The sequence below is a fragment of the Lathamus discolor genome, chromosome 1, assembly GCF_037157495.1.
Source record: "Lathamus discolor isolate bLatDis1 chromosome 1, bLatDis1.hap1, whole genome shotgun sequence".
NCBI classification, from domain to species: domain Eukaryota; kingdom Metazoa; phylum Chordata; class Aves; order Psittaciformes; family Psittacidae; genus Lathamus; species Lathamus discolor.
Window position 1 is genome coordinate 60,231,653 of NC_088884.1, and position 27,740 is coordinate 60,259,392.

The 27,740-nt window shown below is 40.9% G+C and overlaps 1 protein-coding gene across 4 annotated transcripts in view; it reads left to right on the forward strand.

Moving 5' to 3' along the window:
- The first annotated feature begins 501 nt into the window (after positions 1–501).
- The window catches only part of SULT4A1 (sulfotransferase family 4A member 1), a 31,977-nt gene continuing 4,738 nt past the window's right edge, over positions 502–27,740 (forward strand). For 3 of the 4 annotated variants that reach the window (XR_010611366.1, XM_065673086.1, XM_065673096.1), the window contains exons 1-6: positions 502–807; positions 18,702–18,832; positions 20,219–20,299; positions 20,421–20,547; positions 23,940–24,034; positions 25,465–25,603. Coding sequence is in view for 3 of the 4 variants with exons in the window: in XM_065673086.1 (XP_065529158.1) it covers positions 639–807; positions 18,702–18,832; positions 20,219–20,299; positions 20,421–20,547; positions 23,940–24,034; positions 25,465–25,603 (742 nt within the window). In the remaining variant the exon portion in view is untranslated. Of the gene's footprint in view, positions 808–1,319; positions 1,353–2,871; positions 2,940–18,701; positions 18,833–20,218; positions 20,300–20,420; positions 20,548–23,939; positions 24,035–25,464; positions 25,604–27,740 lie in introns of those variants that run through there. The other variant, XM_065673103.1, reaches the window with a different exon arrangement.

A 27,740-nucleotide genomic window follows, 5' to 3' on the forward strand; every position in this document is an offset into this window, starting at 1 on the left:
GTACCAGGGGAGCTTTAGATTGGACGTTAGGAAACATTTCTCCACAGAGAGGTGCTCAGGCTTTGGAACAGGCTGCCCAGGGCAGTGGTGGAGTCACAGTCCCTGGAACTGTTCACAAACCATGCAGACGAGGCCATCAGTGATATGGCTCAGTGGTGGCCTTGGCAGTCCTGGGGTAGCGGTTGGACTTGATGATCTTACAGGTCTTTTCCAACCTAATCGATTCTGTGATTTTCTACCTACCCAGTGCACCTGGCCACGGCTGCTCACCCCCCAGCCCGCTACCTGCCCTCTTGTGCGGCGGGCCCTGGCACTGCCGCACCGCGGCGCAGCAGAGGTAAGAGCAGGTGCCCCCAGCCCCTTGCGCCTCTGCCCACCCGGCTGCGGCCGCGGGACCATGTCCGTGATTGGGGAGCCGGGCCGGGGGGCGGGCAGCCAGCCCCTCAGCCGCTGCCGCCGTCAGCGCCGAGCATGACATCACTGCGCGCGGGGCCCATGCGCCGCCGGCCCCGCGCCCCCTGCCGGTGCGTGCGCGGGGGCGTGCCGGGGGCTGGGGCTGCCGTGCCGAGCCCGCACCGCAGGCGCCCACCGCCCCGCACCTCAGGTACAGCCCCCAGCCGCGGCCGGCAGGGAAAGGGATGGCGGAGAGCGAGGCCGAGACCCCTAGCACGCCCGGCGAGTTCGAGAGCAAGTACTTTGAGTACAATGGGGTGCGGCTGCCACCCTTCTGCCGGGGGAAGATGGAGGAGATCGCCAATTTCCCGGTGAGGGACAGCGACGTCTGGATTGTCACCTACCCCAAATCAGGTAGGCGGGCTGGGGCTGCCCCGGGCTGGTTTGTCCTCTCCGCGCCCCGCTCTCGCAGGGAGGCGCCTCCCGGGCCCGCGGCGGCCGTCCCCTCCCGGCGAGCGGTGCGCAGCGGCGGCGGGTCCCCGCGGGAGGGCCGGGACGAGGCCTGCGCCCCACCGCCACCTGCGTGTGCGGCCAGGCCGGCGGCCCCCGAAGCCCCTCCGCGTTGGGCCCCCTCCGCCCGCCCCGCGCCATAGGCACGGGTGGGGTGTCCCAGCACTTGCGGGTGCCCGCCGAGTTTAGGTGCGCCGCCGGCGCTGCGTGCTGCCGCCAGTGGTCCTCGCCTCGGTAGTGCCGGTGCCCACCAGCTGTAGCACTCGGGGGTAAAGATGCTGCTCCAGACAAGGGAAACCTCGCTCAGAGTGTATGTATTGAAGCAGAAGTGTGTATTTCCGCATACAGACTTCTGATGTGGCATACAGGTTTACTGTCTGTGCCCCAGCCTTCCGTATTTCCCTCACGAGGCGGCCGCCCAAATCGTTGTGGGGAAACATGTGCTCAAGGTACGTTCTTGCTGTGCTGTCTGAATTACCAGAAATATCTCCTGCTTGCAGCATAAGTGTGCGTTTCTCCAGTGAGCACATCCTTTGGCTGTTTTATACTATTCGGTATCTGCTTTTAATACCATATTTCTTCGGTTCTTATCCTCTCAGTTTCCATGCAAAAATGTTGAAAGAGAATTAACATGGACATAGTGCTGCCTGCAGAGGCAGACAATATGGTAGCGTTGTAACCCACCTGATAAAAACAGATAGACTCTTCCTTATTAAGTGACTTTTTTCCTGCAAATAAGATGATCTCTTCCTAGAAAATTCAAAGTTCACTGGTGATAACAGATGTTAGCTCTGTCAATACCCTTGAAATGATGTTTCGGTATCATAGGCATCTGACTTACCTCATTGTTATATGAATGGCTAATGCTTTTCAATTTTTTGATGTGCTGTTTCATATTTTCTACAATGCACTATCTATTATGTGTTCATTTCTCAAGCAGTTTCAAATATTTGTCTGCAAATCTCTTTGAATATTTCATTACTAATGATGCTTTTAAAGACTGTCTAGAGCTTGTTAGATGCATACATTAGGTAAGGGATAGTATGTAGACGGATGACCCCCAAAATGCTAGGATTAGGAGGAGGCAGCTATATCTTTATTGTTCTTTTAAACTGGCTTCCTAATGTTTTATTCCATGCAGCAAGACCACTATTTAATTATTTCAGATTTAAGATTTTAGTTTGTGAATCTGGGTTTACAGTGTTCTTATGTTAGTATTGCAATCCAGCTCCATACTGGCGGATCGTTAAACATCCTCAGCTAACCTCAGTTTTCAGCAGCCGAGCACAATATAGCTAATACATCAGCTGGCAACAGCTTAGTTTAGATGGCTATACAGTTGGCTGTGGAAAGCCAGATTGCATAATCATATTTAATTTGCTACTATTTTGTGAATATAGCAACATCATATTAGGTCTCTTGGGGCTCCAGCCGAGGGAGAACATTTACAAAGTTAGTGGCAGTGCTTACTACAAGAGGATTTACTGACAGTTACTGTGGAAGAAGGAAAAGGAGGACTGACGACTAAGGCCCCAGCACTGAAGTTAGTGCTGTGTGGAGGAGCTGGAGAAACATTCATGGGATCAAAATAGGCGTCATGTTTTACTTGCCAGGAAGGAGAATACTTAAATCTTGAGGAATCCTTGTCATGGCAATAGGCTCTAGACAATAATGACTGCAAGCTTGACCTTTAGGTAGCCTGAAGTCTACTGAGACCCTTGGAACTTGTTTTGTGAGCTGATCCTATGTGGCTTACAGCTCGGTGCCTTATTTAGGGCTTCTGAATCAGTTATGAAAGGGCCTGCTGGCTAGGGACAGGCATGTTAGTAGAAATTAGGCTGCTCTAACATGGTTCCCATTGATTTAGCCAAGGTTATGCAGGAAGTCTGCAGCAAAGCCGGAATGTAAATATAGAAACCTGAGCTCTTCTGCATTACCTTAACTACAACTTTATCTTCCTGTCCGTAGCATTGACGAAGATTTTTCTCTTCACTGGAGCTCAATAGAGTTTTCACGATGTTGCTGTAATCGAAAAAGTAGGTTTATGAAACAGATTTAATGCACAAAATACAGTTTCTTGTAGTGAAATACTTTAAGGTTTTTATGATCTGTGAAGGTAAAAAATGGTTGTTATCTATATTCCATTAATTGAACAAAATTTCAGAAATATTTTTGACAATGGAATTTTAGGAAAAGCAAAATGCACCAATGTCAGATAGGTTGAATGGAAAACTCTTGTTGTTCTTAAAGAAATCAGTTCAGTGTTTCATCAGCTCTTCATTTGCTCAGACTGTGGAAAATACACAAGTTTGTCTGCTAGATGTGAGAGGCCAGAGCTTCTAGCTCTTACTGAGGCCTATGGTACAGTCTAATAACAGAAGGCTCCATCAGTAGCTATTGACCATATATGTTGGTTTATCTGGCAATGAAAATACACAAGTGGCATACAGGGTCAGGACTGCTTTAGTAATCCTAGGGACCGATGCAGTAGTACGTATGCCATTTTGAAGATGTTAAACTCTGCAAGACCGGATGAAAGAGCTCTAAACATATGAAGTGGAGAGAGTGCTTGGAAATAGAGATATTGGTAAATTGGGAGTGACCCAGGAAAATGCCGGTCCAATAATGGTAGCAAATTGAATGTACAGTGGCCTTACTGGGAATAATGTAATAAGCCTAATGGAAAATGACTGTGCTTTAATGTGATTTCCACTGATGGATGGCTAAATCATGATACTCCTTATATCTTTAATTATTCTTAACACCTGTGTCAAATCAATGGTAACAGCTTTTGGGAGCTGCTGGACTAGAAGAAGCTTCTGCCTAAAATCCAGAGACTCATTTAGTCATGTAAACATGTGAAAGAGCATACATGCTTATGCATATGGTAGAGCTGTAATTACAGAAGTCCTTTTTATGATGATGCATAATTTAAAGTCAGGTGTGCTACCAGTCTTGAAGAAATGCAGCCACAAGTTTCATCTTTCATCTAACTTTTTCGTAGAGGATGGGCAGGCTGAATGGGACGCACTGAGATTTACAGTAGCTGCAAGTGTAAAATGGAATACCATTCTCTATAGCATTAAATAATTGGAGTTTACAGAACAGATTGCTTCACAGATAAGATACAAATGCAATATTCAGAGGAAACACTGCATCTCTCTCACAGCTTTTCTTGAACCTTCTCATACAGTGGGCTTTTTGTACCCTGCTTGAAAATAAAAATTCTCCTCTATGAACTTGAAGTACAGAATTAATGTATAAGCAAATTCTTTCATGGTATTCCCTCAGTCACCATGACAAGATTAGCTGTCTGTTAAGGTCAATTATTTCAGTAGAATTAAGTCAGTCCCTAAATTATGGTATTGAGTCCAGGTTCACTTAGTATTTTGCTGTGTCTTACGATGCTAACCTCTGACTGTACGTGATCTGTCCATTTGCTTTACTCGTAAGTGGTATACAGTAGCTCTCTTAATACCATCTTGTATCTGAATGATTGTGCATTTTACATTCTTGTGTCAAAGCCACAAATTAATGCCTTTTGTAAAACTGGTGATTTGAAAAAGTGAGCTATTTACATTAGAAATGAAGCTGTCTCTCCCACGTTGATTATTTTGCCAAATAATTTTCTGGAGTGTGGGAAAATGTCAGTTGTTGTGTAAATACCAGCCTCAAGTTCAGCCAGTTCATGAGAACTCTCCCATTTAGTGCCAGACAACAGGTCGGAAGAGCAAGTACTGGATATGGCCTTTACCTGGAGGCGCGTTTGGTTTTTTTCTTTATAGGTAGTATTTTGAATTTTCCTTGCAGCACTGGATTTTTACGACTACTCATTAAGTTGTAGGGAATGTGATGGCTGACTCTAGGCCTTTGGCTTAATGAAGTGCCAACAGTGAATTTGCGTATCTGTTCAAGGACAGCTTGCCTGTGCGTACATTCACTGAGTTATCTTCTTTCACATTCTTTAACGCTTCTCTCCAGTGTTATATGAAATGAACCAGAGAAAGTTGAATTGAGTTGTCTGTTGGTTTATTTTTTTGAAAGATTCTTTATGTGTAGAAGAAGGTCATGCTTCTCATTTCATCTCTTGGTAAACTGCATTGCACGCATTGTGGGTTTCCCGTCTCCTGTTCTGCATGCATACTACGCTTTTATCCTCTTTCATTTCCAGCACTCCTGAATCAAACACTTCCTCTTGCTGGGATACTGGTATGCCCCTGTCCCTTCCCTGGCTGATAGGAGGAGCAATGTTCATCCCTGTTAATCTTTCCACGACGGGGACACTGTATGCCCCAGGGTCTTCTTCTGTTACGGGGAAACAGTTTGATCCATTGACCATTATACCAGTGACTATTACAGCTGCTGGGTTGTGAGCCAGATCTAAAAAGTGCAGCCTAAACCCCACTTTTCTTGTTTGTTTCATTCTCCACTAAAATAATAGACTTTTGCTCATCAACATCTAGAAGATTCTTTAATCAGACTCAGCACTCAAATGTTATTGCACTTCAGGCAAAGGGAGTCTTGAACCACTGGGATGTAGACACATTTAGCTTTCTTTGGGCTGTGAAATCGGTTTAAAGATTTCGTATTTCTGGCCTGTTGTTCTGTCTCCTTCACTTTCCAATCAGTCTTAGCTGTCTGTGGGACCAAGTTATAAAAACATAGGTAGAATGTCTTGATTTAAAAAACATACTATAAGGAAAATGTACCAAATTACTATGCCCTGAGTGAGATCTTGTTTTGTTTGTCTTGTGCAATCCTATCCTTCATATTTTCTGCAGACTTTAAAAAGATCTTGGCAATGAGGTTATATCTACCAGCAAGATTATTTTGTGGTTCTTTAGGTATTGTTGTACTGCACAATAATTTTCTTATTATTCAATATAAAGAGTAATATTGCTTGACTAAGATTACATGGCTACACATGACCTATGCTTGCAGGGGTGTCCTGCAGCCTGAGGACATCTAACCCATCAGTTAACATACTTGAAGTTACCTGCCACAGCAATCAATGAGTAGGTGACAGGTCTGCACAGACCTACAGGGATTAAATAGCATGTCAGGGAATCACTGTGCGTGTATCTTCTGTTACCAACCTGCAAGCATACCTCAGTTATGCCTTGGTAAAGATGTACTTATTTAGTGCCCTGGCTTGCTGCCTAACTAGCTAACATCTACTAGTGACCTCTGCATGATGTGACACACCGATAAGCCACACAAGGAATCCAATTCTTCTGGCCTACCCAGGTATACATAGATCCAACACTGCTTACAGTCTGTCCTGATTTGCACAGTCATAAATGAGAGGAGAATCAGATTGAAAGGTTGCCCAAAATGTGCCCAGGCTGTGGGAGTTTCAGAGCTATGGAGCTGTCAGATACAGTGACATGAGGCAGCTGCAGTGGACTGCAGAGGTTTACCGTGGTACTGGCAAGTCTGAGATGACCATATTGCATTGTAGCTGAAGCTTCTTAGGGAACATGAGCATCCACATGGATGTTTGTGTGTTAGCTTAGTTGACTTGCCTTAATTTCCAGAGTTCTCATATGGAACTCCTCCCAAGAGTTTTGCTGGTATTATTTTGTGATAAGTTTTGCAGTTGCAGAAGAGCTAGATCATAGAATCATAGAATCGTAGAATAGTTAGGGTTGGAAAGGACCTTAAGATCATCTAGTTCCACCCCCCCTGCCATGGATATCATGAGGTTGGCTTAAAAATCAATAGATTTTTGCACAAAATACATTTAGGATTCTTTTCCTTTGACCTCTGTTTTTTTTAGGAAATATACACACTCCTGAGCTCTTCCCTGTGACATGGAATGATAGGAAACCTCTGTTAGTTTCATGAATGTCGATGAACAAGTTAATGTCTTTAAAATCAAAATATGGAATTTAACTTTTTCTTTTACAATAACATCACAGTTACTTGGTTTATCTATTTAAATTTTAAAGCTCAGATGTCATTTTGTTTTAATGTGATATGAATGTGTATTAGTTCTCATACTAGCTGGCCAGAAAGAATGGACTTCTTATGTAAACAGAAAGGGAACTGCAAACTGCATTGAGCGGTGGAGATGTTTGTGAGCTGTCCTTTTAGGAATGGATGTATTAGGTCCATATTGGAATCTGGTTTCATGCTCTTGGTGACTGAAGTCATGTTCCTTTCACCAATTAGAAGAGTTTATACTCTGCAGCTTAAAAGTCACTCTGTTGAGGACCACTCAGGTGCAGAAGTAATAGCTGTAGACAAGTGTTTCTGGGTGTTAAGGCCACTGGGTTTCTGTGCTTTCCTTTTGAAACGGGTCTGTCTTTTGTTTATCTTCTGTTTGCATAGCTCAAAATTCCTTCTGCTATTGAGTCAGTCTTAAATGCTGCTAGGCAAATAAACGATAAATAAAAGCATCAAATAATAAGTAATTGAAGACAATGTTAAGTTTGCCACTGATGCATTTGACTTGATTTCAGTGGGAGTAGAATTGAACAGGTTCTTACTGCCACAAACAGGAAATAAAGGTGGAGAAGAAAAATTGTTTGTGGAGGAAAACTCATTTTTGTTACCTAGCTAGCAGTGTTTCTCTTGAGCTTTTTATCAAACCAGTGAAGAGATGTTACTAGAGACAGAACAAATGGTTCCGAAGAGGAAGAGTTCTCCAACTACCTAACAGGTTTTGCTCGGTCTTTTGCAAATGTAGTGTAATTGCTTCCCTGCTGTGTAGTGCAGAACTCACACTTTTTGAAAGCTGGTTCAGGGAAAAAAGAAAAGATTTTACTTCGTGTAAAAAGCTATTTTGGACATGTTTGAAATTACTGTTGATAATGACCTCAAAGACTAAAGAATTAAAAAATTGTGTAAATCAGCCAAACCCAACAGCCAGTCATAGCAAAGGTATTAATGAAAGGAAGCAAAATGCTCGAACATTGGACTGAATTAGATTAAGCACACATAATTTTTCATTCTTATGCAGTCAGAAGAGTTTGTGCTTCTGTTGGGCACAGTAGGGTTTCATATACCCTGTGGATCTACCCCCTATATTGTCCCGTCAGTGCTGCTTCAGAAGTGATGCAAGGTTTGGTGTACTACTGGGTATGTGATATAACTTTTTGGCTGAAGATTCCGTGACCTTGGAGAGGTTATATAATCTTTTTGTGTACATTTTCCACTGCAAACATGTGGATATATTTCTTCTCTACTGGAATATATTATGAAAAGAAATTCTCTTGGACAAAAGGTTGGACAAAAGGTGTCATCTATATTTTTGTAGGGGAACAAGCAAATTATGGCTCTGAAATTGAATTAAGCATCTAGGTATTAAAGCTGACCATGTAATAATGCTAGCAAGTAGGAATGTGGTTTTCCCTGCAGCATGAGGGAGCAAAGAACAGAGGATTGATAACATGAATAAGATGAGAAGGCTGCATGGAGACTTCATAGCAGCCTTCCAGTATCTGAAGGGGGCCTATAAGGATGCTGGGGAGGGACTCTTCATTAGGGACTGTAGTTGTAGGACAAGGGGTAATGGGTTCAAACTTAAACAGGGGAAGTTTAGATTGGATATAAGGAAGAAGTTGTTTACTGTGAGAGCGGTGAGGCACTGGAATGGGTTGCCCAAGGAAGCTGTGAATGCTCCATCCCTGGCGGTGTTCAAGGCCAGGTTGGACAGAGCCTTGGATGACATGGTTTAGTGTGAGGTGTCCGTGCCCATGGCAGGGAGGTTGGAACTAGATGATCTTAAGGTACTTTCCAGCCCTAACTATTCTATGATTCTATGAATCACCCAGTATCTCATCACTTCGACCCTATTTAGAGTTTTTGTAACACCTTGGAGAATCCAGGAAGGTAGGGCACCAGAGCTGAAATAGTTATGTATACCAAAGTCTTTTACGGACTCTTACAAAAGAAATAAACCATTTGTGTCATGTGTAAATTCTTTAATGTATTGTAAAAACAGAAGCAAGAGAAGTGCTTTGCTGTGTATTCATGCAGGCAAGACGTGCATGTCAGAGGAAACAGTCCATCATTATGACATCTCAGCCAAGCTGATTTCATATGCTGTTACCCACCTGCTCTTTATAGTGCATAATGTGAAGGCCATCAGCGTTTATAAGGCTGCAAGTCCTAGGTGTGTAATGACATTAGATCACCTTATGGGACATAAGACAGTGTGCTGAATTAGCTCTTCACTGCATTCACTGTGTGAAGAATAATTTTGTCTAAAGCAACAAAATGAGACAAGCATGAAGTTGGTGAGATGAGAATCATGCTCAGAAGACACACTGACTGTACATAGAATCATAGAATAGTTAGGGTTGAAAAGGACCATTTGGTTCCAACCCCACTGCCCTGGGACATGCAGCAGAACAGATCTGGCAGTATGCTGGCTGCTTTGGAGTATTCTGTGGATGCGAAGGAATCATAAACCCAGGTTAATTATCCAGTAAAATGCCTGTTTAATGCTGATCAGGGTTGCTAAAGTATCACAGAACAGCTACAGGCACTGCTAAAATTGGATTGCTTTATGCATATATCGCTGAAGTGCACATTAATAATGATCAGTGTCAATGCTTCAGTGATCACCAGTGCTTTCTATCAGAAATAGTGTGTTCTTTTCAAGGAGTTTGCTGCAATACTGAGAAAACCTGTGGTGATATAGATGGGCTGATCCCCTTTTATGTTTCCAGTTAGATTTATTTCCATTTCTAATTCTGAAGAGCAGAATAGAAATAGAATATAAATAGCTGTAGTTTGCCTAAAACTGCAATTCAGCAGACAGGGAATGAATGACTGTGTGCTAAATATGAGTGGGGTCGTAGGTACCTTGCGAAGAATGGTTTTGCTTAGGGCACCTATGATTTGAGGAGGATTCTGTTTGAGACAAAATGCTTTACTCCCTGACCTAGGACAACCACTAGCTGATGAAACAGGCTGAGTAGTTTCATGCATAAAGGATAAACTGTGTTTCTTGAAATTCTGAAACAAACATGCTGCTTTTTTTTTTTTCTGTGTAAAACTCTTATGTGCAATGGTTTCACATTATACTATTGGTGTGCTGGTGTCTTTCATCTAATGTATGAAAATGCACATCAATGTGTAGGCAGGTTTTGCCTAACAATTTTCCTGGAAGGGGTTGAAACTGAAGCATAGAATTGCATTTGGGTAGTGACAGATGTCTTCTGAAATACACTTACCATGTGGGGAGAGGACCATGTTCACAGCAAAGGGTATGAGAACTACCTCAACGTAGGTGTCTAACATGGATGTCCTATTGTCTCCTGCCTTCTGATCCTGTTTCACTCAGCAGAGCTCACTGCAAGGCTATGCATTTAGCCACTCACCATACTACAGCTCTGTAGAACCAAACACAGAAAGTCACATAGTTGTCCTAGAAATCAGTGGCCCTGAGAGTAACTATGCACTTCTCTTCAACATAATAAAGTCCTTGAGAGTGATTTTAAGAAACAATGACTTGCCATTATGGCAAAGTTACCTTCTGCATTGTTATCCTTGGTGCAGTGTTGCATCACCTGTATGGAAATGAAGAGAGATTAGACACAATGGGGGGACTTACTGTTGGAGATTGAACTCCTGCTGTCATAATGTACAATGCAATTTAGGGATGTTTTTGATATAGGATCTACAAGGCTGGGAGAACAGACTGCCAGAGGAAGCAGGAGGGCAGGATACAACTGCAGTAAGATGGGGTAAGGGCATGTACCTTCTTATGTACGCTCAGAAAGGAAGTGATTTGAACATTTGCTAGTACACTTTTTGCTTATCACTGTGAGGAGGTGCCACTGTTAGTTTATGTGGCCAGAATTTGCCAGATGATTTTCAGATGTTTGAGACAGAATCTGCCCTGTGGCATGTATTAGCCAATAAAAGTACTCTTCCCCTGTGAATTAGTGTCCTGCTAGCCAATCCTTTGGTAAAACTGCTCACACCATTACGAAAGGCATGGTGTTTCTGAATTGGGTCATGAGGATGCCCATCAAAGGGAAGAGCCTGGGGAAAGGAGGTTACAGCTGAATGGCCTGGGTTGACTTTGCAGCTGGTCAACCTTGAATAAGTATGGGAAGGGTAGAAAAGGATGTCATTGTGTAAGTTGGTAAGGGAGCAAGCAAGCTTATCTCTGATTTTCATGTTCTTGATGTTATGCTATAATTTCTTTTTTGTTGTTTTAGTATGATAGGTGTTGTGCTTTTATACCATGGGAGCATGTTTGATTGGCAAGTAGAAACTGAAAGAGAAATAATTTAAGCATATGGGTCGATACACTCTTTTAGAAGCATCTGAGGTAGTGCAGGATGTTAGTGTCCTTAGCCAGCTGTTTGTAATTTCTCTTAAAGAGCCACCTGAAATATTTTGTGTGAATGTATTCTAGTTTGTACCAGGCAAAATTTGGTAGGTGAGTTTATGCCAAAAATGGAAACTTTTTAAGCTAATTTGGCTGATCTAATTTTAAGTGAATTGGTGTAACTTCACACAAACTGCTCCATTTGTGATGACATGTGGTGCAGACATGATGAACATCCATATACACGGACATATTTTACCAACCCAGGTAAAGCCTAGAGAAAAGCAAAATACTTTTCCCTTTGAATATCTGATACCAAGAAATATCAGCTGTTGTTGAAGGACCTGTAAAAATCTGAGGCATCTAGATATGATGAAAGCATGGATGTAGAGACAAGCATGAAGACACAAGCCATAAATCTTCAGTCAGAAGACAAATAAAGACAAACCTGTAGCTTGTGTGGGTTTTTTTTCTTTTTTGATTGTTTGGGTTTTTTTGGTGGTATTTGTTGGTTTGGTTTTGGTTTTTTGGTTTGGTTTGGGGTTTTTTTGATCCTTAGATTTTGACCAATCTGCGCACCTGACTCGTAGCTGTTGGAGTATTTATTACTTAGCCCTTGCTGCAGTGCATGTGAGGATGTTGTGGCTTAAGAGGGATAGAAAAGAAACATTTTTTGCACTGGCTGTCCTTGACAAGAGGCCTTTTCCTTGTGGACCTTACCCTGCTGGGACAGATTGGAGTAGGCAGGGGTTAGATGTAGAGAGTATTTGACTCTTGAGCTATTCTTCTGTTTATATAAAGTCTAAAGTAGGCAACCTAGACAACCCAGTTATCTGCTTCACTGCGGCTACTCTAGTAAACTAGTACACTAAACAGAGGCTTCAACTGGCTGTCATCTGTGCTATTTCCTTGCTAAGACATTCCCTGATGGCTTTGCAGTCTCCCAGTGTGCTCCCCCAGAATGGTGGGGGAGATAGTTGGAGCTAGGGACTGTTCCTGGAAAGTTATGGATGAGGCTGTCTTGTTTCGGGAAATAGATCTCTCTGGATGTGGGTTCAGTTGTTCTATATGTCCTCCCAGAGAGGTGGTAGGTGTGAAACATACTGCATTGCTTGCCTTGGGTATGGAAGTGGAGATGTCTCTACGATCAGTGCCTGGTCTGAGATGCACTGTGGTCAATACTATGCTTTTTATCCTGCCCTCTATTGAGTAGTTAGTGTGCTAATGTAAGGGAGAATTAGGACTCAGGCCATTTTTTAAAAATAGTACTAATGCATTAGCAGAAAAGAACACTGTTTTGTAAAGTCATTAAAGCAGTGCTTTAGGATACTGTACACAATAGCAATAACTCTGTAGATAAATTCTTTCCTGTTAGGGTGGTGAGGCACTGGAATGGGTTGCCCAGGGAGGTTGTGAGTGCTCCATCCCTGGCAGTGTTGAAAACCAGGTTGGATGAAGCCTTGTGTGGGATGGTTTAGTGTGAGGTGTCCCTGCCCATGGCAGGGGGGTTGGAACTAAATGATCTTGAGGTCCTTTCCAACCCTAACTATTCTATGATCCTATGATTCTATGATTCTATAATACATATGTATAAACAGTTTCATGACAGTTTTTTTTACCAAACAGAAAGTACATTTTAGTCCTAAATAGAATATGGTTTTCATAGTTTGTTGTTTATAGCCTGTAGTGAAGCACATTTGAAACAACTTGGACTTAATGGACCTAAGTCTGCATTCTCTAAGTCTGGTGAAAGACAAACAGAATTTAGCCTGTTGGTTTTGTTTTAAAAGCCAGTAACAGCAAGTGGAAGAATAAATTGAGTAATAAGTCTAAAAATCCAAGATTCTGCTAACTTAATGTTACTGGAAATCATGCAGTGAACACTTGTTTAAAATTCCATCTTACTTACGCTGTCGCCGTCAGATTCAGAAGAACTGGATTCTGTTTCCTCATGTTCCACAGAGTCCCTTGACAGGTTGGTGTTGAATTTAGGGGCATTTAGGCCATTAAAAGGGGCATTAATCTTAGAGGATGAGTATTGAGTATTTTCTGAAAATTGAGCCCTCTAGTACATGTTTAATTGGTCAATCAAAAATACTGATAATGTAACATTGCAATTTCTGCCTTTATTCTGAATCCTGAGTCTCATCTAGGAACAGAAGAATTGGAAAATGTGGTATCAAGGTGTATATGTGACTTTTAATAGTAAAACCTGTTGGATTTATTATTGAAAACTATTGGAGGGTGAAGATGACTGTCATACTCACCTGCAGATATACACTGAAATTGGTGAAAGTGAAATGAGCTTGCAGGCAATTAGAACAACGATGTGGGGAATTGCTTTACAGCACTTGCTAGGCCAATCTGATGGCTTTAGCCGCCTCATTTTTAATGAGCACTTGTATCTACCAATGCTATGAAAACCCATGAGTTGCAATGGGTCCATTGTATTGTATGAGCTGACACTTCATCAGGCATTGGTAGATAAAGTGCAACTAATTGGGAGTGCTAGAAGAGTGTTAGTATTAAGATTAGTATTTCTTTATTTTATTTTTCCATGTGGTTTCCAAACAAGGGGGGAATAAAAGGAATATACCAAAGACCTTTGCATCCTCAGACTTCAGGTTTGTCCCATGTTAGCTGATACACAGGGCAGAAAACTGAAATAAGCTACATTAGAAACCATGTAGGAAAGCAAAATTTCACAGGAAATTGTAAGGTTTTATATCTACCACTTGACTTCAAACAAATCCTCAAGGTTCAGTGGCTGTCTGGGAGTGTGCTAGTGGCCAGAAAGTAGTGAGCACAGGGGCTGCTGTAGGCATGATAGGATTCTTAACAAGTCCTGATTTATGCATATCATTAGTCATCACAGACGAGGACAGTACAGCCCAACTAACACACATTCAAACTGCTGTGGTGGAGCTGCTTTTGACATGCTGTTATGCAGAGTAGAAATGTGGTTCCACAGATAATTTGAAAGGATCTTCTAAAAACCTGCAAATTCTAGCAGTAGCTCATTGTCCTGGTTTAAGCCCAGCCAGCAACCCAGAACCACGCAGCTGCTTGCTCACTCCCCCAATTCCCCCCCTTCCTCTCCCTGCTCCCAGAGGGATGGGGAAGAGAATCGAAAGAATGTAACTCCCACAGGTTGAGATAAGAACCGTCTGGTAGCTAAGGTGTAACACAAATTACTGCTGCTACCTCCGATAATAATAATGATAAGGGAAATAACAAGGGAAGAGAATACAACTGCTCACCATCTGCCAACCGATACCCAGACCGACCCGAGCAGTGATGTAGCCCTTCCGGGTAACTGCCCCCAGTTTATATAGTGGGCATGACGTGCTGTGGTATGGAATACCTCTTTGGCTAGTTTGGGTCAGGTGTCCTGTCTCTGCTTCCTCATGGCTTCCCCTCCTCCCTGGCAGAGCATGAGACTCAGAAAGTCCTTGGTCAGAATAAACATTACTGAGCAACAGGTAAAAACATCAGTGTTATCAGTGTTGTTTTCAGGCTGAGAGTCAAAACCACAGCACTGCACCAGCTACCAAGAAGGAGAAAAACAACTGCCACTGCTGAACCCAGGACACTCATCACAGCTGTTTCCCATCCGTCTCTTACCAGATACTGTGTGATAAACTGGAACACTGTTTTATCCTGAGGTGTTGTATTGACATGACAAAAGAACTTGTCAGGGAATAACATTTCTCAGGTACATACAGTGCACTGAAGTTCCTCAGATTCTGACTGGCTCAATTTTAGTTGGAAGCAGATAAATGTAAATTACACATCTGTTTTGGCAATGTGACCTTGGAGGTAACAGGGCCAGCAGTCTTCCTTCAGGATGAAATGTAGATCTGCTGCAGTTAGAAGAAGGAAAAGTAGAATTTCTGGGTACTTCTGAGTGTTGCATCTGGTGCCTCATGCCCAAAGGCTGACAGATTAATCATGTTTGTCAGTGACTGATTACTCCTCTGTACAATCCCAAGTGAGGAATGCATGTACATGCATGCGTTTCCAACAACACAAGGGGAAAATGATGGACAATGCTAGAGATGTACAAGATCCACTGATTGTCTCCAGGAAGAACCTTGAGTTCATATGCATATGTGCTAGCTTTTCACTTAGTGACCTAATCCTGTAATTTCACTTAAGTATTAGTAACCCTCAAGTGAAAATAAATCATTGTTGGCAGCCCGGCCAGAAACTTTTTTCTTTAGCTTCCTTTTTGCCAGCAAGTATCGTCATTTTCTCTTTTACTAAGAAAGTTTCTGTGACATTTAGATCTAGTCAAGTTTTGAGACAGACTGGGATTATTGGAGTTTATTCCCATCATCTCCTTTGAAAATTGCAATTTCTACAATTTACTCTAGGTTCCACCCATAAACTGGTGGCTGTTGCACATCTCTGCAGACATCAGTTTAAGTCAGTTGGTTCAAATGGCCAGTATCTATATGCTTTATACACAGATGGGAAGTTAGGGGCTGCAGCAGAAGACTCGCATTAAACTTCCTGTGGGTGGCCAATTTAATAAATTTTGCTAGCCCCAGCCTAGGCTTAGGCTTCTCATTACATGCATAGGTATAGTACCCCAGTTTGTTTGGCTTTCCAGCCAGCTGGTGTTCCCAGGGGCTAATATATCTTGCCCTAGCAGCTAGGTCTGGAATTTGGGCTGCCATTTGTCTGTTGCTAAATTAAGCCATCATTTCTTAATCAAGAGAATATTCAGTTCTGGTATCTGTAATTTATCTTGAGTTGTTTTTAATCCTTTTAGAGATGTGAGGAGGTTATTTATATCTGATTACATGCATAAAGGTTTTTAGCTTTTTTTTTTTTTTTAACAAATAAGCATATGGTTTGTTTGTTTGTTTTTTGTTAAATAGGAGATCAGCTCAATGATAATTTTTTAATGTATCGTTGGGAATGTGAGAGATAAATGTGTGAGATAAATGGGGATGTGTGAGATACATGATAATTGACTAAGGTTGTCAAGTTAAAAAAACAAACAGTTCCCTCCAAAGTTAAATCTCTAGTTTTCGTTTGCGTTAAGACCCTGAAATTACTAAGCGGAGTAATTGAGTGCTAATGTGGGAAAAAAATCAGGCTAATATGGTGACAGAAGCAAAAACTAGCGCAGAATTCATGGGTAGGAGAAATTAGGACCAGTGGTCCTACTGCAGGTGCAGGGAGGAGAGATTCTAACCTGCTGGATGGCCAGAAGCCAGATGTCTGAACTGGCAGCTTGCAGTCCTCCCCTTTGTAGAAGAGAGACTGAAGAAATACTGTTTGCTGTGTGAATTGGACTAGGATGGTGGAATATGAGCAGCACTATATACATGACTACAGTAATTTGTGTATGTGAGTGCTAATAATTAGCCTCGAGGATTACAGATTTAAAGCACTGTTTTAAAGAGCCTGTACTGGAGATATTTATTTTTCCTTCTTGAATACCCACCTTGTGACCAGTATTTCTCTTTTAATGAATGACTGGTTTTGATGGAAGCCCATTTAGATCAAGACTTCTGAGTTTCCAGAGGCTCACTTCTTTCTGAATCAGAACCCTTCTTCCCCATGCCTGCTACGTTAGTATGTCATTTCCTATCTCTGCAATACTTCGTGGATCTGCTGGCAATCAAGCCAAGGCTAGCGCATGGCCACGGGTCTGAGCAGAACTGTGCAAGGCCATGAGGGCTGTGCTCCCTGGCCCTCACCTCCTATCTGGTGGACTTTGTGGAGAGCTGGTACAGAACATGCTTTTCTCCTGAAGCTTCAATGTAGCTCTGCCTCAACCCTGCAACTCTTTGTATTCGGAGGCACAATGGAGATGGCTGCTTTTTGCTTACAGAGCAGCTAGTAGCAAAGTGTTATAAAGTCCTAGTGGTGCTGTTTCCCCCATGCAGTTACTACTTTTCCTTTCATGGAACAACCTTGCTGTAATAGCATTTTTCTTTGCAGGTAGAATTGGAAATACAGAAATAAATTATGGAGATCCAGGGTGTCTTCTGTCAGAATAAATATTTAATGAGAACAAGGATTGTGCTCATTCAGAGTCACGAGGACTGATACTGAAGTACTATATGTATGTTAATTTTAATGTATAAAATATATGGTTGGACTTAAAAATGCAGAGTGAACAGCCTCAGGGGCAAGTGCACATTAAGTCTGTGACAGCTGTCTCTGTGGGTGATGATAATGTAGAAGTATCTTCTTTTCCTAGCCATTTTAATTTATCCACAAATCAGTCAGGAAACAGAGGCATCTTAAAGTACTTACTCTCCAAAGCAGTTCTTGGAGGCTGTGTTCTTTCGCATTGTATCCAGACAGTGTTCACTCTAACTAGCTTTTTTTAACCCTTCCTAGGTCAGATTAAAAAAATATATGAATAATGACATTCTGGTGTTCTTTGCATTGGAACAATGTACAGAGTTTGTACAAAACATATTTGTGTGTACATCCATGCTAGTTAATATGAATTAACTAGTTGAGTGTTGCCCTTACAAGTTACTTTCAAGTTAAAATGGGAATTAAAGGCATGATCTGTGAGTTTTCAGCTCATCTTTCCAAGGACATGGGATGTTGAAGTGGGCTTGGGCTTTGTAGAGAGTTCTGGAACAATTACTTGTTCTGTTAGGCAAAATGAGAGAAAGAATAAATTCCAGTCTCATTTTCCTTATTGCTCACAACTCCTGAATAATTGGTCTGTTTATCACAGTATTCGGGATGTCCCATGCCTGTGTGACTTGTCATCTAAACTAGGGGGTCCCTTCCCTGCTAGCTCGCTTTGTTCTCCCTTCATTCTGTTCCTCCATCTCACCAAAAGCCTTAGCCTTTCTCTTCATAAGCCTCTGTCAAGTATTGCTGAACCTTTGTTTGCCTGTTTTGAGGATTTCCTACCTGCCTGAAGGTAATTTGAAATTTTTTTTCTGTTCGACCTTACATTTGGAATACCTATTAGTTTTTCAAAGTGCAGTCATTAGGACTGTAATATCTAATGGTTGCTTTGTAAGTGTCCTCAGAGGTATAAATAGACTCTTCTAACATTGCATAACAATTGCCTACAATTTAGAATAGAGGACACTGTCAGTCTTCCAGTACGGCCACTAATGCATTTTGTAAACGTGGATGATCTCTGTCTGCATCATTTTTTTTATTTCTAAAATGGAAACAGTAGTATTTTGCCAACCCCTAACATTCACAGGGGAAAAAAACTTACCTTTTTTTTTTTTTTTTTTTTTAAAGCTTTCTAAGTCACAGATTAAATGATTTGGAGACAGAAACAGAGTGAAATTAGTTTTGAAGAAAAATCTCAGGTCTTCTATGTGAAAGGAGATCTCCATCCATTTAAAAAAAACTAAGGGACATACTACATTAAAACAGTAGTTACAGATGTAGTTCACAACAGACTGTTAAGGACAAAAGTTACCATTATTACTTTTTCTAGGTCTCCCTTCATATGCTTCTGTTTAGATAAGAACTGTAATACAATCTGTTCTCTTTCATGCAGGCACAGGCTTGCTACAAGAAGTGGTATATCTAGTGAGTCAGGGAGCTGATCCAGATGAGATTGGACTAATGAATATAGATGAACAACTTCCAGTCCTAGAGTACCCTCAGCCTGGTCTGGACATCATCAAGGTACAATTTATTGCAAAGAAAGTCTTTCAGCATTTGGGTATCTTTTTCCTCTGTTCCACGTTTATCACTTCATTTCATCCTGTGTTGTCCTTTTCATCACTGGACTTGCAGAGTTTGTTGGAATGATTCCACGTATTACTAGGTTATTTTAAAATTGCTTTTATTAAGCTTTGTTATCCTGTAATGCTTTAGAAGTTTCTCCATGTCCTAAATATCTTGGCAGTGGGTTTTCTTAGTAGAAGTTCTAGGCCTCCCTTGCTTAGGCAAACAGAAGCTGCCCAAATGCAGCAAATTTTCTTTAATTCCTTCCCTGAATTTGCAAAAGAGTAACTACAGATACAGAGATCTATGGATCTATAGACTCACTGCTCTGAATTTACACATCTAAATCCCCAGAGTCCCAGGATTTGTAGATCTACAGACTCTGTATGTGTAGTTTGAGGAGTTTGAAATACACTGCGTGAAATGACACACTATTAAGAATCACTCGGAGACCAATGCATGTAATGCATGTAAGTGTGATCTTTTCTCTGCTGCAGCTACTAATGATACAGGCGTATCTTGGAATGATCAGGCAAAGTATGGGACTCCATCCTGTAACAGCTACAGTGCTTGTTGAACTGAGCTAGCTAAATCTGGCGCAGATAGATTTTTAGCTGCGTCTGGTCAATGACAATTGTGGCATCAGCCTGTTTTAGGCTGAGGGTATTTAGGGGTCGGAGGTTACTTTTTTTTTTGTCTCTGTGACACCTAGTCCAATGAGACCTTAATGCTACGTTGATGCAAGTAAGTGGTGGCAATAGTGAGAGGTTTAGTTTCAGATTATTCATTGTTATCTATATAATGTGCTAGCAACTTGATCCAATATGGATTTATGCAGGTTTTAACTACAGATGATGATTTGTGTCATAAGATGATTTTATATCAAATTATAGAAAAATGCTCTGAAATATGTTCACAAATTAAGGTAAATATTTGGATTGTCTGGGCCTACTTCTGAAGATCAATAAATTGCAAAAGTAAAATTTTGAAATTAAGAAGTTAGAGGTAGGGTTTTGAGAGCTTCTGATATTTTTCAAGGAATTTTAGTGGAAGCATCACTGGAAACAAAGTTAATTTCCTACTAAGAATCTTCAACTATGACACTCTTCCTGAGAAGGTCTTACAAATGGAAGTAATTTGAAAACAAAATGGGGGGAGAAAACCCCCCCAAAACCAGATGTAATTTCCTGACCTAATTTCTAGTCCCTAACCCCTATTAATTTAAGAAGTGAATTTGTGTATGAGACTCACTATAGTAAAAGACTTCAAGCATGATAGTTCAGGACAGCTCAGGATGTGCCAAAACCTAATGCATGGTAAGAAATGTTTCTGCTTGTATTTTAGGAACTGACATCTCCTCGCCTTATAAAAAGCCACCTACCATATCGGTTTTTGCCTTCAGACCTCCATAATGGCAATTCAAAGGTAAAAATGAAATCAAGTCATATTTGTTTAACTATTTTGGCAACAGTTGTTTAAGTGCTATGGGAAACAGGGTTGGAGGGGAAAAGCTTTCAATAAGATTTTTTTTTTTCTCCTGTCATAGGTAATATACATGGCTCGCAACCCCAAAGACCTGGTGGTGTCTTATTACCAGTTTCACCGCTCCCTAAGGACCATGAGCTACAGAGGAACGTTTCAGGAGTTCTGCAGAAGGTTTATGAATGACAAGTGTAAGGAGCTGTTATCTCTGCACATGCTGTTACACATTTATTTTCATCTCTGCATTCCTTCTGCAAGTACAGAAATGAACTGGATAAAGGTGCATTTGTTTTGCATATACAGCCAGAAGGTTGCTACAGATAGTGCCACATGGACTTAGATTTGTCCATGCAAAATATGACCATACCTTGTAAATAATTGCCTTACAACATTTGACCCCATGGGCTAAGCAGTGTACTACTTAGTTCAGGTAAAATTCTGATCTACTCTTCTAAAATTCAGTTTGCAAGGTACCAGGTACCTTGTGAAAAGTGGTGAATACTCCCAGCATCATTTGATTTCTGTTGTACCTTATTGTTAGCTACTTCTCAGGAGTCCTTCTGATCCTCCAGGATTTTTTTTTTTTCTGGTAATTTGTTTAATACTTTTACTGCATCCAAAATCTCAGTGTTTGTCCCATGTAAGATACCAGTTAACACATAAAAATCTCTAGTTTGCATGAGATTGCTGTGGAGTACATTAGTAAGCTGAAGTGATCCCCTGTAAGAAGGCAGTTGCAGTCTGCTACTGTCTGACAAATACACCTCTATAATAAGAATATACTAACCTGCTTTACAGCAGCTCATCAGCTGCTCACCCAGTAACTCCTGTGAGCAAGGGCTGTTTCATGACGCACCCACCCACTGTGTTCCCACTCAGGCCGCACTGCCTTAAGGAGCTCCATGGCACTAGCTCAGTAAATTTACAGGGAGGGCAAGCCCTGTGTTCTCACATAACTGGCTGCCACTGGGCTTTTTGCCAATGGATTGCCACACTTTCTAGCTAGGAATAGAAAAAAATAATTACTGCCTTCTGTTTCCCTACAAAATCTCCTCTATGATATCTTAGTGACACTAAGAATTCACTGGGTACCTTGTGCTCTGAGAGCAGGGTCTCCTCTAGATTCACTGCAGTGAACTTCCCTTCAGCCTGGAATTTGGAGGAGTTGATGCTAAAAGAGCTGTATGACACTAAAGGGAAGACTGTGTAATACTAAAGGGAAAAAAAAAGTAAAAGCGTATCAGTGGAGGTTACTTAACAGGCCTTGAAAACCTTTTCTACTTTCTGCAAGTTTGTGCAGGGTGGATAAATGTTCTTCCATTCCATCCCACCTTCAGCTTTTATTTTTACATTCCCTGAGAATGGAATGTTTGTCTGAAGCCCATGATCAGGAACTTCTAGACTGGAGACATGAAGGATGCATTAGAAGGTCTTCTAAGATAGGAGAAAGGTTCTGTACTCTTTTTGATATAAGTGTCCCAGGAGTTATTTATGTCTTCATCTTGTAGCAATTAGCTGGTTTGTCACAACCTCCCAGAGTCAATGAAACATCACAGTGTGTTCTGTCTCCATAATTGTGCAAATGGAGTGTTTTGCATTTAGCTCATGTTTGCACCTCATGGAAGAAGTACAGCAGCAAAAAAAAAAAAAACAAACCAAAGCAAACAACCAGACGTTCATAAGAAGTCCAGATATTGCTCGATGGAGAAGCACTGAGCCCAAATGACACAATTGCACTCTTTTTACCCCTCCTTATAACTGACAACCTTGAAACAAATTCAGTGCATGTTAACTATCTTGTTTGAAAATATGAGTTAGATAGGGATTAGTCTTAAATGTGCTAGTTCTTTCCTATTATCCTTGAAAGCTTAAGGGAGTTTCTTACATAAACCATAGTTAAATTCTACTAACATAATCTTGAGGGAGATTCTTGCCTTGTACCACTAACAGCAGCTAGGAACACCTTTTGCTTGACTAATGTGTTAGCTTCATGCATGAATTTCTTTAGGGGTGTAGGGAATAGGAATAACAAAATGGAATTTTTCCAATACATTTATAAAAATTGAAAATTATTCAGCTGATTGAAATTATTTTCCTGTGAAACTGACCTCTTTGTTCATTGAAAATATTCCAGTTACCAAAATGAAACAGTTGGGTTTTTTTCCTAAGGATAAAAAGTGGCTTCAAAATACAAACCTAAAAAGTTTAATATTTTTCTATAGCTCTTTTGCTGAAAATATAAACTTGGCCGAAAAATATTGGGGAAGAACGTGAAAAACTTTTCACCATATTTGCTTAGCTCCTGTCTTAATTATCTGAAAGTACTTTGGGGGAATTTATCACAGTTAACAAAGAAATATGCAAGATTCATTTCTCTTTGGGTTGTCTTTCTGGTAATATTTGCAGCAAAAAGAATTCTCTACATAACAAATACCACTGTCTGAACCTCTGCTAGACATACATGAATTGACTAAAATCATTGCAAATGTGAACTTTATCAGAGAAGTGAAAAACAAAGGAGGAAAGTTTTAGGGGGGTGAGTTAAGGCTTCCAGTTAACCACTGCCTCAGCAGTGCTGGGAGCACAAGCCCTCCTAGCATAGCACCTCAGCTCCTCTTCAACTCCTAAAGTGCACACAGCAAATATGGGGAACTGAAGACAAGCTGCTGGTAGCATGCAGGAGGTAGGAGGCATAAGCTTTTCATCATCGGCAACCATGCATGCTGGGCCTGCTCATATCTTGTGGTATGTTGGAAGTACCCCATCATATAACTCTAAAAGCTTTTAGGAGCATTCAGCACCTCACAGGTTGAAGTCTGGATTTATTGTGTAATTGGGATAACTGATAGCATAGCTGCAACTGTGTTCTGGTGTGTCTATGGAACTTGTGTGGAAGTGTTCAGAAAATAACAATAGAAGAGACTAGGTCTTAGATTTTAGCTGCAGGGAGGATAGGCTGACACAAAAAATGTAATGATAAATGGAATATTCTGTCAGTACAGCCTATGTTTTTTGGGAATGACCGTGAAGCATTTTGTAGGCCTATGTCCTCGATATGTGTTTAATTAAGAAAGGACAATGGCTGTTAACAATTCTTTGTCTGTAATAGAGGATGCTCTGTAGAACTTTCCATGAATGCTGTATCTAGCATTTCTTCTAATTGAAGGAAGCTGCAGTGTGATATGGTAATTGCAGGAATTCGCACAGGTTGGAGCCACTAGAAATTTGCCTCCTTCAGAGCTATGTGTGTAATTTTTATTTTGGTTCAATTTCATTCAATAGTCAGATGTCATTAATACTGAGCTATAAGAGGTCCATCATGAAATATGGTGGCATTTTCAGCGGAACTTTTTATCTGTATGGTAAGTTAGTTATTTTGAATATTCCAAACTGAGAAAAACTTTGTTTTAATTAAGTTCCTTGCTGTGTATGGCAGTGGGTCAAAACCAGATGCAACACCAGATGTTCTCCTGGGGCTATGAACCACTCCAGTCAATTTATTTTTCTCCCTTTTTTCCTTTTTGAAAGGGGTTTACTAACAAAAGAGTTCATTTTCCTCATGCCAATCATAATGTCTTTATAGTAGGATATGGTTCGTGGTTTGAACATGTGCAAGAGTTTTGGGAACATCACATGGATGCCAATGTACTTTTTCTCAAGTATGAAGACATGCATAAGGTAGGTTAGATGTAGCAAAAAGGTATTTTTATTACATTTAACATCATAGTGTTCAGAATACATAAAGTACAACTTTATGTCCGTATTTGGGCTCCCTAATGTCTGATACCATTTTTAAAGCACTGGCATTCAATAGCTTGTGTGGACTTCCAGCACTTTAATAAACCTAGCAATTTACTCAGGAATCTGCCTGAAGCCATGGGCACCAAACTGCTCACAGAGAAGGCAGAGATGTGTAACTGCTCGGTGCTTGCTACACTCAGTCCTGGCATTCATTTAAAAGAAAAGTCTTGCAGTGTGTGCTGTATCAATGAGGTGATAAAGTGTATTATTAGTATTTTTCCTGTATATTCGACATTTATTCTGCTTATTTGGTTGTTGTTACTGTCTTCTGTGAAACAATGTTGAAAATAATTAGAGATGATTGTGTAGTATAAGGTGAACATAATTATTTGGTCCTTACAATATGCTGGCTAATAAATCCACTTGTATTTTTTAATCAGAAATTTAGTAGAACATTGGTTTTCATTTCCTATTGCAATAATGTATTTTTGAGAATTAATGAAAATACTTCAAAATGTTTATTTGGCTGGAAAATTAAAACAGGGAAAACGCAGCTTCTATCTCTAAACTACAGAAAGGCAAAATAAGGGTATAACTCAATAAAGCTGGGGATATTATGTAAGTTTTGCAGAACCTTCTAGTAGAGCGGGGTGCTAAAGGAAGATACAATACAATCAGATCAATTAAAAAGTTAAGTAGAATTTATTTCAAGCCTATGGTTTGAATAATGGTATATTCCTAGCCATGCACACTGGTGGGTGCTGCTGAAAGCTGGTGGTGTCCCAGTATCTTCCTGCTTCCTGATAAACATTGCTATGTTGCCCTTGCAACTCCTCAAGTCTTACTCATGCTGAGGAACCCTGGAGTTATGGATATATAAATTAATGATTGCTTATTCTCAGAGTCCATCTTGCTAGATCCTTTCTACCTACCTGAATGCAGTCCCAGAAGCTAGCAATGAAGGAAGGGCTGTTCTAGTATTTGTAGTAATTTATTTTTACTAAGATCAAAATCAAAGTAATTTTTATATTCCTCCAAAATACACTGATATTCCAAAGTAATGAGTTAAGGGGGTGGTGGTGTCTGATGTAGGAACCGTCAGAATTACTTCACAGTTCCCTGGTCTAATATTCGAAAAGGCAAGCTTACGTGACCATGTTCTTTGCCAACCTGTCTTACCCCAATTACTTAAGGATGTTTATTTTCAGAAAATTGGAAGGTGGCAAAAGTTTAAGACAGGGTGCTTCTACGGTTCTGCATTTCTGTTTCTCGCACTCATCAGGATATAACTTATTTTGAAATATTTAATTTAAAAAGGTCACTTAACCTGTTGTAAAATATTCTACTTTTTAAATACTGTCTTACAGGACCTAGCAACGATGGTTGAGCAACTGGTGAGGTTCTTAGGAGTTTCTTATGACAAAGCACAGTTGGAATCAATGGTGGAACACTGCCATCAACTCATCGACCAGTGCTGTAATGCAGAAGCACTTCCTGTTGGCAGGGGTATGTTTAAAACCCACAATAAAACTCTTATTGTGAAAGTTGCGAGAAGCAACCGGCAACTTAGTAACCTCCAGGATGTGTTAAGATGTTGGCAAAATATTGCTATGGAAATTATGGGAGATAACTGACTGTTGGTGCAATTTGGGGGTTTGTTTGTTTTGAAAGAAATTTAGGTAGAAGCGACTAAAAAGGATGGAAATACAGGACTGACAGTGTATATTCAACGCCATGCAAAACACTATGTTGGAGAGTCTTTGACCTACTTCAGTGACTTGAGCTATTCATGCTGGGAAGACTGTACCGCTCGTTCTGAACTTTGGCGTGTCATAGTACACACAATTTCATACAGTTCATCCTGGCCTAAGCCCTTGATTTTAAATAGATTTTCTAGAAAAGCAGATAATTCTAATTTGAAGAAATGAAATGACAAAGACCTGTATCTTTCCTTTTTCATGAGCTTTTTTCATTGCCTACTTTAGCTGTTTAAAATGTGTCCAGCTTCTAGATGCTTATTCTGGTGAGGTCTTTCTCTAGGAATCTGAAGCGCCCTTTAATCTGTTGATACATCTATTCTTTGATAATATCAAGAAACCAAGTCTTCTCTTAGCTTTCTGACTAGCATAAAAGAGTGAACTCAGTAAGTCTCCCTCAAATTATTTTCTGTACAGTATTTAACAGCTCTTTTTAAATATGAGGGAATAAGATCAAGATGGTCAATTCCTGTGTCAGCTTCACATATGCTTTAGTCAGACATAGAATCACTTTATTGACTCAGTTACTCCAGTTTTAATTGGAACTTTCTCCCTCTCCCTTGTTTGTCCATCCCTAGCTATGTTAGCGCTTCTTGGTACAGCATCATACGTGAAGCATGTTTATCATGGCTACGAAGTCTTTTCAGAGGAATTGATTTACAGGTTATTGTTCCTTACTGAGGGATATAATGATCTGAATACTTTGCTCTGTAGGAGCCCTTTCCATACTACCTCTCTGAGCCATTCTTCATGTGCTCTGCAAATTATATCAGCTGTAATTTTTATAATTGTTTTCAAATCTCTGACAAAAATTTAAAGTATCGCCAGTCCTATGTGACTACCAATTCTGAGTTAGCCAGTTGTTTATGCATTTATTGTGTGTTTTGTCAACATGTTTCTATTTAAACCACTAAAATTACTTGCCTTACAAAAGTCTATTGTAACTTCGTATTCACCTTTTAATCAGTCAAACTGTAATCTTACCAGCACTCAAGTTTGTTTGAGAGCAAGTTTGCTTTCCCATGAAAGCAGGTTCACTGGTATTCTGTACTGCCTTTGCGTCTGTCTTGGCAGAGCCTTATGCCAGTTTTCCATTACTCAGCTCAAACTATTGTCAGCTATTGACCCTGTACAACTTGTCCTGTTTGCACATTGGCACAAATATTTCAGAATGTCATACTTGGAAGAAAGCCATTGCTCACACCTCCTAGCAGGTGATTTTCACACCTCGTATAGAAAGGCTCTTGGTGCATTCCGTAGGGGCTATACACTCTTGTTATTACAGTAGGACCTGGAAACCAAATAGTGGATTCCTGGGCAGGTCACAGGATGACTAGTGTTGGAAGTGACTTCTGGCGATTATCCGGTCCAACCCCCTACCAAGGTATTGCCACCAAGAGCAGGTTACACAGGAGTGCCTCCATACGGGTTTTGAATGTCTCTACAGAGGGAAACTCCACAAGTCCCTGGTCAGCCTGTTACAGTGCTCTGCCACCCTCAACACAGGGAAGTTCTTCCTCATGTTGTGGTGAAACTTCTTGTGTTTTAGTTAATGACTGTTGCTCCTCACCCTGTAGCTTGGCATCACTGAAGAGAGCACCATCCTTCTGGCACCCACCTTTGAGATATTGATCTGCACTAATGAGATCCCCTCTCAGTCTGCTCTTCCCTAGACTAAACAGGCCCAGCTTCCACAATCTCTCCTCATAAGAGATGCTCCAGACCCCTGATCATCCTTGTGGTCCTCCATTGGACCCTCAGTAGCTCCTTGTCTTTCTTGTACTGAGTAGCCCAGCACTGGACACAGCATTCCAGATGTGGCATCACCAGGGTCAAGTAGAAGGGGAGGATCAGCTCCCTCAACCTGAGGCCCCACTCCTCCCAGT